General features: G+C 37.9%; 2 protein-coding genes across 2 annotated transcripts in view; both read left to right on the forward strand.

The window, feature by feature from the left end:
• Nucleotides 1-7937: 7937 nt before the first annotated feature.
• tp53i3 (tumor protein p53 inducible protein 3) lies at nt 7938-10903 on the forward strand (the record flags this gene model as incomplete). Its single annotated transcript, XM_079262307.1, has 5 exons — nt 7938-8078; nt 8224-8491; nt 8632-8844; nt 10330-10526; nt 10727-10903. 5 exons carry the CDS (start codon nt 7938-7940, stop codon nt 10901-10903), a joined length of 996 nt encoding a protein of 331 aa, XP_079118433.1.
• Nucleotides 10904-13092: 2189 nt separating this feature from the next.
• Nucleotides 13093-16933, forward strand: part of dnajc5gb (DnaJ (Hsp40) homolog, subfamily C, member 5 gamma b) — a gene marked incomplete at both ends in the record, with an annotated part of 12522 nt that continues 8681 nt past the window's right edge. The window contains one exon of the mRNA XM_079261648.1: nt 13093-13208. Coding sequence (XP_079117774.1) covers nt 13093-13208 — 116 coding nt within the window. The remainder of the gene's footprint in view (nt 13209-16933) is intronic.

Genomic DNA, 16933 nt, shown 5'->3' on the forward strand with positions numbered 1-16933 from the left:
GCGGTAATTATGGGGGCCCTGATCGGGGCCATCCTGTCCTCTGCCCCCTCTGAGGTATCTCACATGGGACATGATGGAGGGGTGAGGTGAGGATGTGTGGGAGTGGGTGTATGGGGTTACAGATGGATGGTGGGATGGCTGGGGGGGGATTAGGGTTGGGGATATAGGTGGGTAGGGGATAGGGATGTGTGAGGATGAGTAGATGTGTGTGTGGAGGGGTATGTTGGCGCGTGGGTTGTATTGGGGTGTGCCTGTGTTGGAGGAGTGAGGGTATGTGTGTGTGTGTGTGTGTGTGTGTGTGTGTGTGTGTGTGTGTGTAGGGGGGGGTGTATATGCGGAATGGGATGTGTGAGTGAGGGTGAAGTTTGGAGGGGGGCTATGGGTGGTGGAGGGGTATTTGGTGGGGCATGTGTGGTTGGGTAGAAGTAGAGGGATGGGGTGGCGGGGTGTGAGCGTGTGTGTGGGGGGGGTGAGCGTGTGTGGGGGCGGGGGCGATTGGGGTTCGTGTGACTTGGTATGGGTGAGTGAGTAGAGGTGGGGTGGGGTTGTATATGTGATGGATGATGTGCATGGATTGCAGAGGGTTGTGTGGATGGGGGTTGAGAGGGGAGTGCGTGTTTGGGGGGGGGGGGGGGGGGGGTATGCATGTATATGTGTGAGGGGAGTGCGTGTTGGGGGGGGGGGGGGGGTATGCATGTATATGTGTGTGTGGTTTGGTGGTGGGGGGGTGGTGTCCTGTACCCGGGGGCGCAGCTGGTGCGCTGGGGTGCGACCTGGCTGCCGCTGGGTGGCGGTCTGGGGATCCTGGTCCTCCGTCGGTGTGGGCTGTGCCCTCTGCCTGCGGGGGCGGGGGGCTGCTCACGGGCTCTTGGGGCCCTGGGGCCTGCGCTCTGTCTGCCCTAGGTGGCCGGTGCCCGGCGGGATCGGCCCTTGCCGGCCTGGGCCTGCTGGGGCCTGTTCCCCCTGACTGCGGGGGACTCTGGTTGGGCACCTCCTTCGCCACCTCCTGGGCAGATGCATGGCTGGCTCTGGAGTGGGGGGGTTGGGATCTGTACCTGGGGGTGACTGTCGGTTACCCGGGTCTCTGGGTTCTCCTGGCCTTCCTCTAGCTGTAGGCGGGCGGGGTCACATTGGCATGATCACTCTTCTCTAAACACGTTCCACTCTGAATGTTCTGCATGAATGTTCTGCATGTGTCACAGTCACTGAGTCATCCAGCAAGTTTATTCACTAACAGCAGGTAGCTCTCTTTCTGTCTTTTTGACTTAACTTGCTAGTTTCTGGTCCTCATGATTGTCAACGGTTTTGTTCTCCACGAATCTAGAGTTGGCTTGTGTGGGTGTATATATTTATGTGTGTGGGTGGGTATGTGTGTGTACTTATGTGTATGTGTATGTATGTATGTGTATGGATATGTATATATGTATGCATATGTGTGAGTGTATGTGTATGTATGTATATGTATGTGTATGTGTGTGTATGTGTATATGTATGTGTATGTATGTGAGTGTATATGTGTATATATGTATATATATATATATATATATATATATATATATATATATGTGTGTGTGTATGTATGTGTATATGTATGTATGTATATCTATCTTTATGTATGCATGTATGTGTACATGTGTGTGTATGCATGTGTATGTATGTGTATATGTATGTATGTATGTATATATGTATATATATAATGTATGTGCGAGTGTATATACATATATATGTAGGTGGGTATGTATGTGCATATACATGTATGCATTGATCTCTTTCTTTTGTTTTTTTTTTTGTTTTTTTATGTTCTCTTTTCTGTTTTCTTTCTGCCCCTTTCCTGTCCTTTCCGGTCGGGTCCAGCAGCATAAACTCTGTAATACAAGCTATTATCCAAAACAAATTGAAAAATAAAATAAGAATCAAGAAATACAAGGGGATCATTACATCTACAAAAGTTCCCCTTGGCAAAATAAATTTGCTCAGCAGAACACAGCATCCAGAACATCAGTCTGCTTGCTTAAATGCTGGACAAGACAAAAAAAAGAAAAAAAAAGAATATAATGCTAAACTTTATTTCTTTTTTTCTTTTTTTGTACCTTACATCAAATTTAACAGCAGATTATGGTTTCGTACTGGTTATTTTCATACTATAATTAAAAATAAAGCATATCAATGTTTAACAGTGTTTAAACAACGCTGCGCTCTTCTTTAAGTCATGGTGTGCCATATAATAAATAGCTAAACACAATGGGCTTTTGTTACATAAAGACTTGTCAGTGATTCCTTAGTGTTTAGTTTTATGCTGGTCTGGTGGAGTTTACATTTTAGATCCCATCCCTATTTAGCTTATAGATGTCTTTTTAAATGCACATATACTGTTCAGACAGGAAATGTTTCCATCTTCTTTGCTGGACTTTATGAAGCTGCTTCAACACCTCAGACTAAGATAACAAATACTTTCACACTGAAATGGTCCAGAAAGCCTCCAGATTTAATTAAAAAGTAATCTCCTGTAAGTGTGTAATCCCAGTTAGGGCATCAAGCTGGATCTTCTCCACTCTCATCCTCTACCAGGCAGATAATGACTAGTTTATGGGAAATCCAGTGGATTAATATATCTTTCCTTCTACAATAGTTCAGGTCATAAATAACCTAATTAACATGTTTGGACAACTAACAGGAATATAGTGGATCCAACTGAGGCAATGTTGTGAACACCTGCTCTGCAATTGTATCCAAGTAAGGATGACGATGGATGTCTAGACCTGGAGAGAACCCATGCATGTGTCAAGAGAAGAGGCAAACTTCATATACAGACTCTTCACTTACTGTTGAACCAGATTGCCAACTGCAGCCAAAACCAGTGGTCCTTACAGCTGGAGGATTTCTCTCGGTCCAGGACAACCACACCAATCTATGACACCATTTAACCGTTTTCACCTGATGTACCTGAATCGCATTCAACACATTTGTAACGCTACATGTTTGGTCTTTTTAATTATTTAAGGTGCAGTGTTTTCCAGGTTATATTTCTAGATCCAATTCTGTAAGATTTATTCGACACATCCCTTTTTCTTTAGAGAAAAGAAATGCTGCAACCACAGAGGCGGGCGGTTAGTAACAGATGTCACTCAGAAACACAAAGCTCATTTAAGCCTGCAGTTCGGCAACATCTTTCATGTCTTAATGAGTTTGAATAGTTACAGTTTATTCATACGGCTAATTTTTCTGTGCAGTATCATATATTTTCCACCGCCGTTAAGCTCACCTTAACTAAGACACAGAAACAAACTAATTACAATGACAGCAACAATGAGGAATAAGGTTGTGTTTTAAGCTTCATTAATTACTTCTTGTACAAATTATTTTTAAAAAATTAAAACCAAAAGGTAATATCTTGTATTTACCATGTTGCTTAGCAGCAACATAAACTAAAATGACACAGAAGGTTAAAAAGGTTGTTATCTAAAAAGAAAATGTCAAACATTTTCTCAAAACAGTGATGAAAATGAATGATATAACCACTTACTCCTCCTCAAGCTGTTGGTAACATTATACTATACTATAAAAGTCATCCTGTAGTGATTGTTGTCAGTACTTGTGCTGTTACAAAGCTAAATTAAACTTAGATTTTTTTTTTTTCCTCCCATGTTTAGTTTCTCACATTATTCTTCCCCAGAAATCCTTTGCCTTTGTGGGCCGTTCCATGATGCAACATGTCAGAACTGTTAGTGAAAAATTTACCACACGTTTGACACGTATACGGCCTCGTTCGTTTGTGAGTTTTCATGTGAACAGTCAAATGACTGTTCTGAGAGAAACTTTTCCAGCACAGTTTGCAAGAATACGGTCTTTCGCCCGTGTGAGTTCTCGTGTGGACCAATAATTTACTGTTATCTCTGAAACTTTTCCCACACAGCTCACAAGAAAACGGACTTTCATTTGTGTGGGTTCTCATGTGAATGGTCAAACTACCGTTCTGAGCAAAACTCTTCCCACATGTTTTGCAAGAGTAGGGTTTTTCACCTGTGTGGGTCCGCATGTGGATCATCAACTTGTCGCTGTCTCTGACACCTTTGCCACATATTTTACAGGAGTACGGCTTCTCACCAGTGTGGACTTTGTAATGTTTCTTCATATTGGATTTGCATTTAAAGGTTTTTCCACAGATATGGCAATTCAAAGACTTCTTACCAGTTTCTGAGATAAGATTTTCTACATTGTTACTGTCATTTCTGTTACATACACTATCTGTCAGTTTAGCATTTCTGGGTGAATTTGAGTCAGAGTGTTGGCTTAGTTCCTGGACTTTGCGGTCAGATAGAGGGAAGCTGGTCATTTTTGGTTCCTAATTCACTGTGGGTTTTTTTCTTCATAAACTGGAGTTACTATATGGGTATCAGCTTCCTTCTTGAGATTAATCAACTCCCCTTTCTGACTGGTGCCAAGTTCCTCCTGATGCTCTTTAAATTGTGGAAGCCGTGGTTCTTTCAGGTACAGACAGGAGTTGCTCTCCTTGTTGCAAAACTGCTGGACAGCGAGACCCTCATCATCATCTTCTTTATAGAAATGCTGCTGTGGAACTTCTGGAGAAATACAGAAGAAACAAAAGTAGTGTTTCTTAAATGATATTAGAACTAAACATACAAGTAAATCTATTTTTAAATCACATCAACCCATTAACAAATATCACTTAAAAGTGAAGCAAACATGGATTCTTGTTTAACCCCAACTGGTGCAATGAGACACTAAATTAGAACTCAGGGCTTCATTTCATGGTGAAAATAAGAACATTTCCACATTATAACATTAAGGGAATTCAAGGAATTGGGATGCATGCATGCATGATTGTCCTTTGAAAAAACATTAAGTCATCTCCTTACAACTGAAGTTAGCACTGCTTCTCTTCTTGGAACAAGGTAAATCTGGACTTATCAGACCACATGACATTCTTCCAGAGTCAAATCGTTATGCTCCCTAGCAAGTTGAAGCCATTTTCTCCAGTTAGCCTCACTTATTAGTGTTTTCTCATAGCTAAACAGCTTTTTTTCCCCCAATTCCTGGAATTCCCTTAACATCATACATGTGGAAATGTTCTTATGTTCACCATGAAATGAAGCCCTGAGTTCTTATTTAGTGTCTCATTGAACCTGCTGGGGTTAAATAATTTGCTGCCAGCTGAAAGATAATCTCCAGTTGCTGTAACTATCCAATAGGAGGCTCGACATACATATTTGCTAAGTGAAATCCAAGTGGTGACTTTTTTCTTTTTTTGGCCAGACAGTTTTTTAACAACAGGTCAAATAACCAGGAGGGTTTCTCTTTTTGTTAGTTACTTGACATGAAAGGGGGCAGAGAAAGGAGGAGGCATCAATCATCAGAAACACATAGGAAAATGAATTTACAAATACATAAATTTGATTCATTATTCATGATCTTCACTTGGCCAAGTACTCAAATTCTGTACATACATTCCTGAGCCTGCTGTGACCAAAGATGTTTGACTCTGGATGCCCTTCACACAGTGTAACAGGTGTGGATTTAATGATGGCATTTAAGTTAATTAAAAAAAATTATGCTCCATAAGATTTTTTTTTACACAACAATATGTAAAGTTATCCTTACTCCTGCTAGGAACTATTCAGACTAAGCACCCAGAACAATTACAAAACGTCCAGCTTTAACGTGAGCATTTTCAACTCTGCATCTATTTGGTATCATTTTGAGTTCTTTTAAAGGTAATTTTGTGGTCTTTCTTCAATTTTCAATTCAACTTTATTTATATAGCGTCAAATTACGGCAATGCCATCTCAAGACGCTTTACAGACAGAAAAAAATATACTGAAAGCCAATTCATAATAGCCTATATAAGGAAACCAACAGATTGAGTTGGTTTGTCCTTAAGACTTCAGTTAGCGCCCAAAAATATTTCATTTTCATAATTTCATTTGTTAAATTTATTCCTCACATATGTTGTGTTTGTAATGAAATCTTTTTGCTTTTATGAAGAGGGCTGCAACAGTAAGGTAAGTAAATCAGATCCCGTCAAAGCATGAAACATTAGCCACGTTTAGTCAGTTTTTCTAAGCTTCATAAAGTCTTAGATTATCTTTTGTTTTTAACTTTATCAAGGGTTTCCAGCTGTCATCCAGGAGTTTGCGCTGACGGTCGAGCTCCACCTCGTACTGGACGATCGTTTTCTCTAAATTTAGGAATATTTCTTCAGCAGCAGCCTTTAGTCGCTCTGTGATAAACTCTCTCAGATACTGGACTAATGACATTCTTGATTCAATTTCTGAACAATGATTTAGGAAACGAAAACACAAACATCTGCATCTTTTTGAGGCGGCCAACCAGATGGAGTTAAAGGCTTCTTTTTTGTCATTCGAGCTCCGTTTACATCCTTTTATATTAAATAATGTAATTCAGTACTTTGTCGACATTATATTTGTTTATTTGTTTTAGTTTTCCAGGTTGGTAAACACTTGATAATCGAACTACAGACTGCCATAAACAAAACTGCTAATTTCAGGTGATATTTCTTCTTCTGTGGCGTAATATTGGCGTTGCTCTTCTTCGCTGGTTCATCCTACGTAGCGATTTGGTGATTCTGCCCCCCTCAGTTCAAACTAAGAATTTGATTTTCTTTATTTTTAATTCACTCCTCCAGTGGTTTACAGCTGTTGCGTATTTTCCTTTTTAACACTCCCCGTTTTATAGATTTTATTTTTTTCATTGCCAGAACATGTTTTGTTGGGTTTAAAATTCTATTGTAGAACTACTTATGTCTGTATTTATCTTGAAACCTGGCGAAATATCCCTTTAACGTTCCTCATTGTAGGTTGTAAAGCCTACCCCTCTGTGATCGATCCCTCTTGTGCAAGCAGAAATGAAAGTATGACTGCAAATGGAATAAAACTCCCCAAAAAGCGACACAGCCCAAAGTTGATGAGCAGCTGACATCGCAGACTGGTAAGTTTAGTGCTGTCACTTTTTCATCTGTTCATTGAATACAAATAACTAGTCATCTGAGCGCATCACTAATGCAGTTCAATAAATCTTTTCTGTTTTAGAGTTGAGACCTATAGTCTATGGTTAAGTCTATGTACAAACTAAGTAGATTGTATGGATTTTACAACGCATGCGCTTTGCGTTACGGATTATTACGGAAAGTTCAATAGTGTCATATGAATGCAGAAGTAGTTTACAAATACTACATTTCCTCGTTTTCATTTCTGCTTTTAAATCCCTTTTATTCCTTTATCTTGTTTCCCTCAAAATACTGATTTTTTTTCATTGGCATCTCACAAACGATTGCTGTGTAATTGAACGGGAAGACAGACGGTCCAAAATTGATATTCGCGAACGTCTTTTTTAACTTTTGAGGTTAAATATTTTCTCTTTCTTTTCTTTATTTGTATTAGATACTGTTTGTAATGTTTAATACAAGTTTGTCTTTTTTACTATGAATGACCAAAAAATGTAGCAAGTTTGTCTTTTTTTAAAGTTAGTTATTAGTTTAAAAAAATTTTAATGCATCTTTTCTTTCCTTACAATACTTTGATAACTAAAAATACAGCAATACCACATCAGTTGAAATACATTTTTTGGGGAGTTTTTTTTTTCCCCATACACTTGCTGTTATCATTATAAATGATGATGACTGTAAGTTTTTGAATAACTTAGTTGTTTATTTAATTCTTTGTCATTTCTCGGCAGCCACTGCTGAGACTGTATGAGATGTATTCTGTCCTGCATCCTGGAAGATTTTTACTAAGAAACATCAATAAGGCAGTGAGTGTTTAAAACAGCTAATTAAAAGTTCTCAGGTTGTTGCTGTGTTTTTACACCACCAACAGGGAATGATTGAGATATAATTAATTTCATAACAAGTTTGCTTCCTTTTATAGGCCTTTCACAAGTTTAGCTTCAGCTTTGACAAAATGATGAAGGCAGTGTGTGTCGATGTGCCTGGAGGACCGGAGAATCTGCTGCTGCGGACTGTCCCAAAACCTCAGCCTAAAGAAGGAGAAGTCCTGATTAAGGTTCATGCAGTTGCCCTCAACAGAGCAGACTTGTTACAGGTGGGATAAAATCTTCTATAAATAAAAATGGCAGATTTCTGGGGATTATTTTTTTTTTCAGAGGCTACATACAGTGACTGATTGGGAAATACTTCCCTGCTTTTAATAATCTGGTTTAATAATACATTTTTGATGTTTTCCATAGAGACGAGGTTTGTACCCACCTCCACCAGGTGAAAGTGAAATCATAGGCCTGGAGGTAGCTGGTACGGTGGATGGTCTGGGCCCAGGACTGAAAATGGACTGGAAACCAGATGAGAGGGTCATGGCCTTACTGAGTGGAGGAGGATATGCTGAATATGTTTCTGTACCTGAAGAACTCCTAATGCCTGTTCCCTCTAACCTCACACTCTGTCAGGCTGCTGCAATACCAGAAGCATGGCTCACTGCTTTTCAGCTCCTGGTTTTTATAGGTAGCAATTCAACATAACTTATACACATTTTTTGTAAATAATACTTATGTGGTATCACGGAGAGATAAGAATGAAACATCTGTGATAAACAAGAGGCCAGTGATGAACCCTGCTTTAGGTATGTTTATCTTCTTCCTCAGCTCAGGTGAAGGACGGGGAGGTGGTGCTGGTTCATGCTGGAGCAAGCGGAGTAGGAACAGCTGCTGTTCAGCTGGTTCGTCTGTTTGGTGCTGTGCCCATTGTTACAGCAGGGAGCCCAGAAAAGCTGAAGATGGCCAAGAAGCTGGGAGCAGCCGCTGGATTCAACTACAAAGAGGAGAACTTCACACAAGGAGTTCGTGACTTTACTGAAGGTGAATGTGCAGCTGTGTAGACAATCCACTGGTCCCTCTAGGAGTTTTATAGGCTACTGGTACATGATTTTTGTTCAATGTTTGATGCCTTTTTTACGAATGAATGATTAAAAAACACATTCCTCTGAACATTTTCAGGATGTAGTTCTGGACTGTAAATGACTGAAAAAAAGGCAAAACCAAATTCAAAAGAAAAACTTGTTAGTTGTTTGTTTGATTGATTATATGAAAGTCTTCATCCTTAGAAACAAAATATAACGAAAAGAGAGATGGCTAAGATCTTTTAACACTGCTTTAATTTAGTTCAGCTTTATTTACATAACACTAATTCACAACGAAGTCATCTCAAAACACTAATACAATAGTCCGATTCAATACAATTCACTGTAGTCAGTTAAAATCCATCAGAAACATATTCATTATGTGAACAATATTAGTCCAATTTAAAACAAGCCCGTCCATGAAAAGTAGCTGCGTTGCAGAGGAATCAATTTCTCAGCCATTTCATCAAAGCTTTTCTTCACTTTAATCCTGAGCATGCACAGAGCGGTGGAAGACATTGGAAAGATATAACAAAAAGATCACTCCCCTTTCATAAGAAAGGTGACCATCAAATTTGCTGAAGAGGCTGAAAAAAATAACAAATGAGAATAAAATTGCTCCCTGGTTTGATTGTCGCTTTGTCCCACATTTTCTTACCGAGGAGGGAATGATTTAGTCTGCCAGTTGGTTAAGACTTCTGCTGATTCAATGAAACGTGCAAAATGAGTTAATCTTTATGGTCAGATTGCATATTTTAACTTTAAAAGGGGGGGGAAATAGCAGTTGATCTGATTACTTAATGACTGACATTATAGAAGACATGTAGTCTGGGGAGCACTATGCACGTGTGTGTGTGTGTGTGTGTGTGTGGGCGTATGCAGGTTTTAGTGTGTGCGCGTGTGGGCGCAAACTTTTAAACCTTTTAAAAGATACACTTTCATTGGGGGAAATGTTTTGGAGAGGCAGCTGAGTAGCCGTAATTTTTGTTGACCACTTTTATCTTTTTGCTTTACTCCTTTGTATTTGGCTTTAACCGTTTGTGGGGGTTTTTTCCCAATAATATTCCGGTTTATTTTCTGTCGATTCATCACCATTTGCATGTTCTCTGTATATGCCAAGCAATGCCGATCCATGTGAAATAAACTATCTTAAATGTAACTGGATGCAGCATCTCATTAGGCCTAAGGACGAAGCGCATCACCAATATTACAAGACCCAACACCTCTGAGCGGCTTAAAGGAAAGGAAGCCGCAAAAGACATAATTCCCTTCATTTGCAGCGCTCTTTACTCGAGGGAGGTCCTATTTTTGTTAGTTCTGATTTACTGTCAAGGTTTTCTGAGACACCATTGTTTCCAGCTCATTTCTGCTTTTGGAATATAAAATGTTTCTTCCAGGTAAAATTATCTGTTTGGTTGTGTTTATAATTGCTGTTATTTTGCAGGGAAAGGAGCAAACGTCATTCTCGATTGCATCGGCGGGGCAAACTGGGAGCAAAATGTGAGCTCCTTAGCCGTTGACGGTAGATGGGTGCTGTATGGTACGATGGGAGGCCGGACGGTGGAGGGAGATCTGCTGGGAAAACTGCTTTCCAAGCGAGGCCACTTGCTCAGCAGCCTCCTCCGTTCTCGTAGTCTTCGGGTGAGAAAATAATCTCAATCAAACTGTGATTCCTCATTTTAGCTCGTGACTCATGCCAAGAGAAGATTTCAAACTTTAGTCTTTCTCTCTTTTCTCAATCTCTGGTTTTCCATTATGAGCCAATCGGCAAGTTCCCTTTGACATGCCACAGAGGAACACGTCTGACTAGGTTGTCCTTTCTTTATATCTTTCCTTTGCAGTACAAAGCGGAGCTGGTTAGAGCTTTCTCACACAGAGTGCTGCCATATTTCTCACACCAGCATGCCTCCTTGAGACCAGTGGTTGACAGCACTTTCGGCTTGGAGGACATTGCAGAAGCTCACAGACACATGGAAGCTAACAGAAACATGGGAAAGATCGTTGTTAATGTGATTTAACAAAATAAGGAAGATTTGCACCTGCAGTGACGCTAATAGACATTTATGTGAAGGAATCTTACTGTACTGTTAATCTCAGATATGCAGCATCTATTAATAAAAGAGTCCAAATCAGACTTTCTGCTTTGCCTTTCGTCCAGTTTACCTTAATCCTTTTGTTTATTACTGGTTTCTATTCATGCTGGAGATAAAGTGAAGCTGCAGCAAGTACTTTCTAAATTCTGTAAGCAGTTTTACAAATCAAATAACACGAAAGGAAAGATGACAAAAGCAGAAATACCCACCACATCAAACACCAGTCTTAAATAACAATGACAGTGACTATTTGCAATGAATCACTACAAACGAATTAAGTTAACATTTAGATTTCGATTAGATTTGTAACTTATAACATACAGAATTTATATTTATATTTGAAAATTTAGATTTGATATTTAGATTGAATAGTTTACATCTATGTGTAGTATGTATGTGTGTATGTATTTAAAATGTAGGAAAAACATGCTAAAAAACTTTTTAATATTTAATTTTTTTTATTGAGTTCATATTTAAAACCTCCACTTTTTTAACGTGTTAAATTTTCTTGAATTTTTCAATGTAAAAAAAATGGTCTGATCTGAATCTACACTGCTATCAAATACACTGCTCAGTGAAATAAAGGGAAGATCATGACTAACTCCCAGTCAGTCGCTCCTGAGATATGAATCTGTAAACTTGGGAAGTAACTCTGATTGGGAATATGTTTACTCTGCTGTTGCACAGATGGAACAAACTGCTGGTGGAAATGAGAGGCATATGGAGGCCACACACTACCGAATCTCATTTCTAGGTGGCTTGAGGAACTGCCACAAGAGTTGTGTCAGGCTGTGATCTGATCTCTCCTCTTCTCAGAGTATTTCTGAATCCAGACCTCCATGGCTAATGATTTTGACTTCCACTGATTATTCTTATGTTATTTTGTTCTCAACACATTCCACTATGTAATAAATAAATACAATTTAAAAAATCCCTTTTGACATTTACACCCAGATCATTTTACTCTACATGTTGGACAGCCAAAAGACATTTTCATCATAAACATGAAGAAATGGTGTCTATATTTCTTATATGAATATAGGATGGCAAAGTCTTTTCTTTCTTTCAAACTTTAAACTTTAAAATTAAAATTTTATTTATAAAGCACTTTTAATGCTGCCGGCAACACAAAGTGCTTTACACAATAAAAAACTATTTCTGCTTATGAAGATAAGGCCTTCATACAGCAAAATATTATTTTGAAACACATACCACATAATCTCCTTCACATGTGCCATGCAAGCACCCCACACACCCTTTCTATTCTAAACATACATTAATTCCTTAGTTAGTCTCTAAACGGAATTTAGACATACATTGGCAGATAATAATAATAACTCAAATGGCTCCTGGCTACCTTTACTCCCTAATGCAGAAATAACAACAACAACAACAACAATAATAATAATAATAATAATAATAATAACAATAATAATAATAATAATAATAATAGCAGCCAAAATTTAAACTTGTCATTTACTGTCATTGCCAGTTTTTTTTTTTTTTTTGTTTTGTTTTTTGTTCATACTCTATTAATTGAAATCTTTTAATGAACCTTTAAAAATGAATTATTCAAACCTGTGTGCTTCTTTCTGTTTTCTTTTTTTTTTAACCTACTTTACCACAGACTCTCTTACCCACAATTCTTTCTGTCTGAAACTTCCGGCTTCTCTGCCCTCCGGGTCATGAAGTTATCTGTCAGTCTGGATTCATGGATTGCACTTGTTAAAGTTTTGAACTCTGATTAGACATAAAACGAAAACATTCATTTGTTCAGGAATGTAAGTAGAACTTTTCTTCACGTCGCATTAGATCCCGTCAGTCATTAATGCGAGTTCAGCGTTCAGGAAAAAGCGCTTAAAAACTGAAATGTTTGAAACAAACTAATAATTTTAACTGTGTGTTAGCACACACAGTTATGATATTTATGTCCGTGTTGTCGTGACTTCCATTAGCTATCACGCCTTTTTTTTTTTTTTTTTTTTTTTTTTTTTTTGTTTCGTTAGTTTACCTCCCCAGCAAAGTTTTTAAAACGTCAAACTTCCTTTCCTGGGTTTTGAGTTCATGCTTGTTTTTGTTTATATTTTTATATCGCAGTCAAAATATCCTGAAACATGACGGATTCTCAGACTCCTCCTCAAAGGAAAATGTCAAAAGACGGAGAAAGTTTGTATAATGTGCTCGGACTGAAGAAAGGAGCCACGCAGGACGACATAAAAAAGGCGTACAGGTGAGTTCATTCCCTCTTACGGAAGCCGAGAATGGCCTTGGCCTTGCGCAACATTCCTTAGCACCATAAAATCAGGGCCGGATTAAAAGTGCACAGGCCCCTGGGCCCAGAGTCTTCCACAGGCCCCCCTTCCCAAGTGCAACATTGTTAAAATAGTGAATGATACAGTGTGAAACGACATTTCTAACATTTCTCAGCCAACAGCAAGACACTATACACTGTGGTGTAACTATCTGGCCTTTATGAACATTTTGTTTCATGTCCAAAATGCTGGTGTTTGCCCTATGCGGGCACCACTTGGGCCCCTGGGCCTGTGCCCATAATGCCCATTGGATAATCCGGCCTTGTATCTACCTTTGCAGAATGAAGGAAAGTCTCCATATTAGCAGCAAAACTGTATCCCAACTTTTAGATAATTGAAAAAAAAAATTCTGTACTTTTAAATCTGCTTGCAAAATTGATTTTATTTGGTAAACACTGAAATAAAACTACATGTATATGTTTAAAACAATGACTCAGCAGTTAGCTTACCAAAAATAGCATTAAGATAGCTGTGCAGAACAGAGAAAACTCTGCCTTTCTGCCAAAGTGATGTATCCTCCTGGTGTATGGCCTATGCTTTAGTCAGAATGAGTACTAAGCCAATGACTTTATTTTTTTTTAAAAAACGTATTACTTTTTAAATCAATATTAAAGTGGGCTCAAAAGTACATGGTTACAGTGTTTGATTTGATTTGATTGATCAAAATGGATCCCATGACAGCTTGGGAATGAGTGATTACTAAAACCTGATTGTCAGATACTTAGTCAAGCTTTAAAGAAGTGTGAAATCGGATACATTGATCACCAGATAAATCGATCTGACATGAGCTTGCATCCTTTGCTGGCTGTACTGAGGCGTCCATAGGGACCTAAAATTGTACTTTATAAAGACAATATATTACACCTGTGTTTTAAATACTGTATTTTTTATGATAATTACCACCCTGCATGCTTGTATCTGTGTTCAAACTCTCAAAATTGAGAAGAATTTAAAATTTTCATACTGGAAAATAGGATTTTGCTTTTCAAATGAGACTTTTTGCATTTTCTAAGATTTAGATTTTCTTGAAATCTGTTTTAGTTGTCTCCTCTTGGTTCTTTTCTGTGATGGAAGCTGATTAGGAGCCATTCAGAGAGACGGTTGGATAAAGGGAACATTAACAATTCCTTTTCAGGACCCGGGTTAAAACTTGGTTGAACTAAACTTTTTGGGAATAATCCCAAGATGTGATCAAAATCAGATGATCTGATAGTATCAACAACATGTTGTGTGATTATTATTCTGTCAACATGCAACCCCACTTGCAAGGCAAACTTTTTATCCGTGACGAAATTTGAGAAACCTGTTCCCAGTCAGTGAAATCAGCTTCTGTCTCGTCTTCTCAGATCATTACTCATGTTGCAAAAACTTTGACAGAACAAAAACTTTAGAGCAGGCCAAAACAAGAAACACCTAAATGTGTTTGAAATATATCTGATATACCTTCAGTTTGACTGGAGAAAAAATTCCTTGTTGTCTGAATAAGAATGTTCTAATACTGTAAGAAAAAGCGAACTCGCTACATCTCTCCACATTAAATCTTGCATAGATTTCAATCCAAGTTACAGCAGCTAATAGTTTAAAACTATTCTTTGATGCCTTCCTCGCCTGACACTATGACTGTCTTTCAATATGAAGCAGAAGTTGGTGGGAGCTCTGTACTTCTGTTTTTTTAGTTGCTGGTGGCATAAATGTTGACTTTTTCTAAATGACACATAAGATCAGTGGAAGACTAGAACAGAAGAGAAAATGAGGATTTTTATTACAATGACAGAAATATTGGAAAGCAGTATGGGATGGCTAAATATTTATTAGGGAAATTATTTTGAAAATATTTACAAATTACAAGAAATTTAGCTGAATGCAATTTATTTCCTGTATCTGATGCTGAACAACAATAGAGCAAATGTTTAAACATGTCTTCCCTTTAAATTCTCAGCAGTTGTACACAGATGTTTACACATTTAATCTCAGAGACATGATGATTTGGGTGCAAAATGTAACAGTGTAACTTCCTGAAAGTTGAGATGGTGTTGGCTGTGACTTCTTTTTGTTTACTACTCCTTTTTTTTTTTTTTTTTTGTCTTTGTTTTCTTAAAACTTCATCCATTTTGCCCGCCTTCTTTCCAAATGTGCTTACATTTATGATAATACCCAAGTAATTTTTTAGTCTATTTCTTTCATCTGTCCTAAATTGATCCAGAAAAAGGTTGGGGGAAAAAAAGAGCTAACAGAAAAATCTAGCTTTGCAGAATGAAGGAAAATCTCCATATTAGCAACAAAACTGTATCCCAACGTTTAGATAATTGAAAACAAAAGAACTCCTTACTTTTAAATCTGCTTGCAAAATTGATTTTATTTGGTAAACACTGAAATAAGACTAAATGTATATGTTTAAAACAATCACTCAGCAGTTAGCTTACCATAAATAGCATGGAGCTAGCTGTGCAGAAGGAGAAATATCTGCATTTCTCCCATTTGCCACTTGTCATATTATGTTATATAGTAAAGGGGGAAAAAATCACAAGTAAACTTTAAATAATCTTTATTTTAAAACAAACAAACTTGATATTATTTGACAAACACTTGAAATAAAAACTAAATGCTTGTCTTTAATGTGATGATATAGCAGTTAGCTTAGTGCACCATGAACAGCAAAACAGTAGCATCAAGTTAGCTTGACAGACTGAAGAACCGCTTGCATGTGAGGATCAGTGAACCTTTCTGGAAGAACAGTTCCTGTCATGAATGTTTGTTTCTATTTGAAGCGGAAAACTGTATTATAGAAACACATGAGGCTACTTTTTTTTTTCGTTTCTTCATCTAAAATCTGTGAGGAACATGATGTGGTGTAAAAGAGTTATTCATTTTTTATTAACACAACTTTGCTTATTAATCAATCTAGTACTATGATTTCTGGGTTTTTTTTCAGCCATTGCAATTAGCCAGCCACACTGCTGTTGACTTTAATATGTTGTGAATCTGCTAAGTGTATCCTCAGAATTAGGAAACATTAAAACAGAGAACGCTATTTTATTTTCAATATTGCCCCAAATTTTTGTCTTTCACTTTTCAGTCAATTTAAAATATTTATATAGTATCAATTCACAAAAATACCCAAACAAAGCACTTTTACAATCTCATCATATCTATTTAATTGCTGGCCAGCTACAACCCACTTAAAACAAAGGCAATACATAATCCACTTAAACCCAGCTGTTTATATCAACAAAGTCATAACAACAGTTTAAATAAGGAAACCAACAAACCATATTGAATCCTTTCACCTTAAACCAGGCGTGTCCAGCTACAGTTTTCGAGGACCACAATCCCACAAAGTTTTCCATGTATCCCTGCTCCAACACACATGTGTCATATTAATCTGTCATTGTTGGAATGAGTTAATGTAAGCCAAGTATGTTTGAACAGGGGTACATTGAAAACCTGCAGGACAGCAAACACCAAAACCATATTTCAGCATATGTATTTTAGAGTTACTGACTTCCACTTTACTGCTCAAGAAAAATTAAATCCACATGACAGTTCTTCCTTTGTATCTTTGGCAAAGGAGTAAAAATTACTCAAGCAACATAAACCTGATTATCTCATCACATCAGCATCCCATTTTTGAAGCATAGACATG

The sequence above is a fragment of the Telmatherina bonti genome (genome assembly GCF_933228915.1).
Source record: "Telmatherina bonti genome assembly, chromosome: 22".
NCBI lineage: Eukaryota > Metazoa > Chordata > Actinopteri > Atheriniformes > Telmatherinidae > Telmatherina > Telmatherina bonti.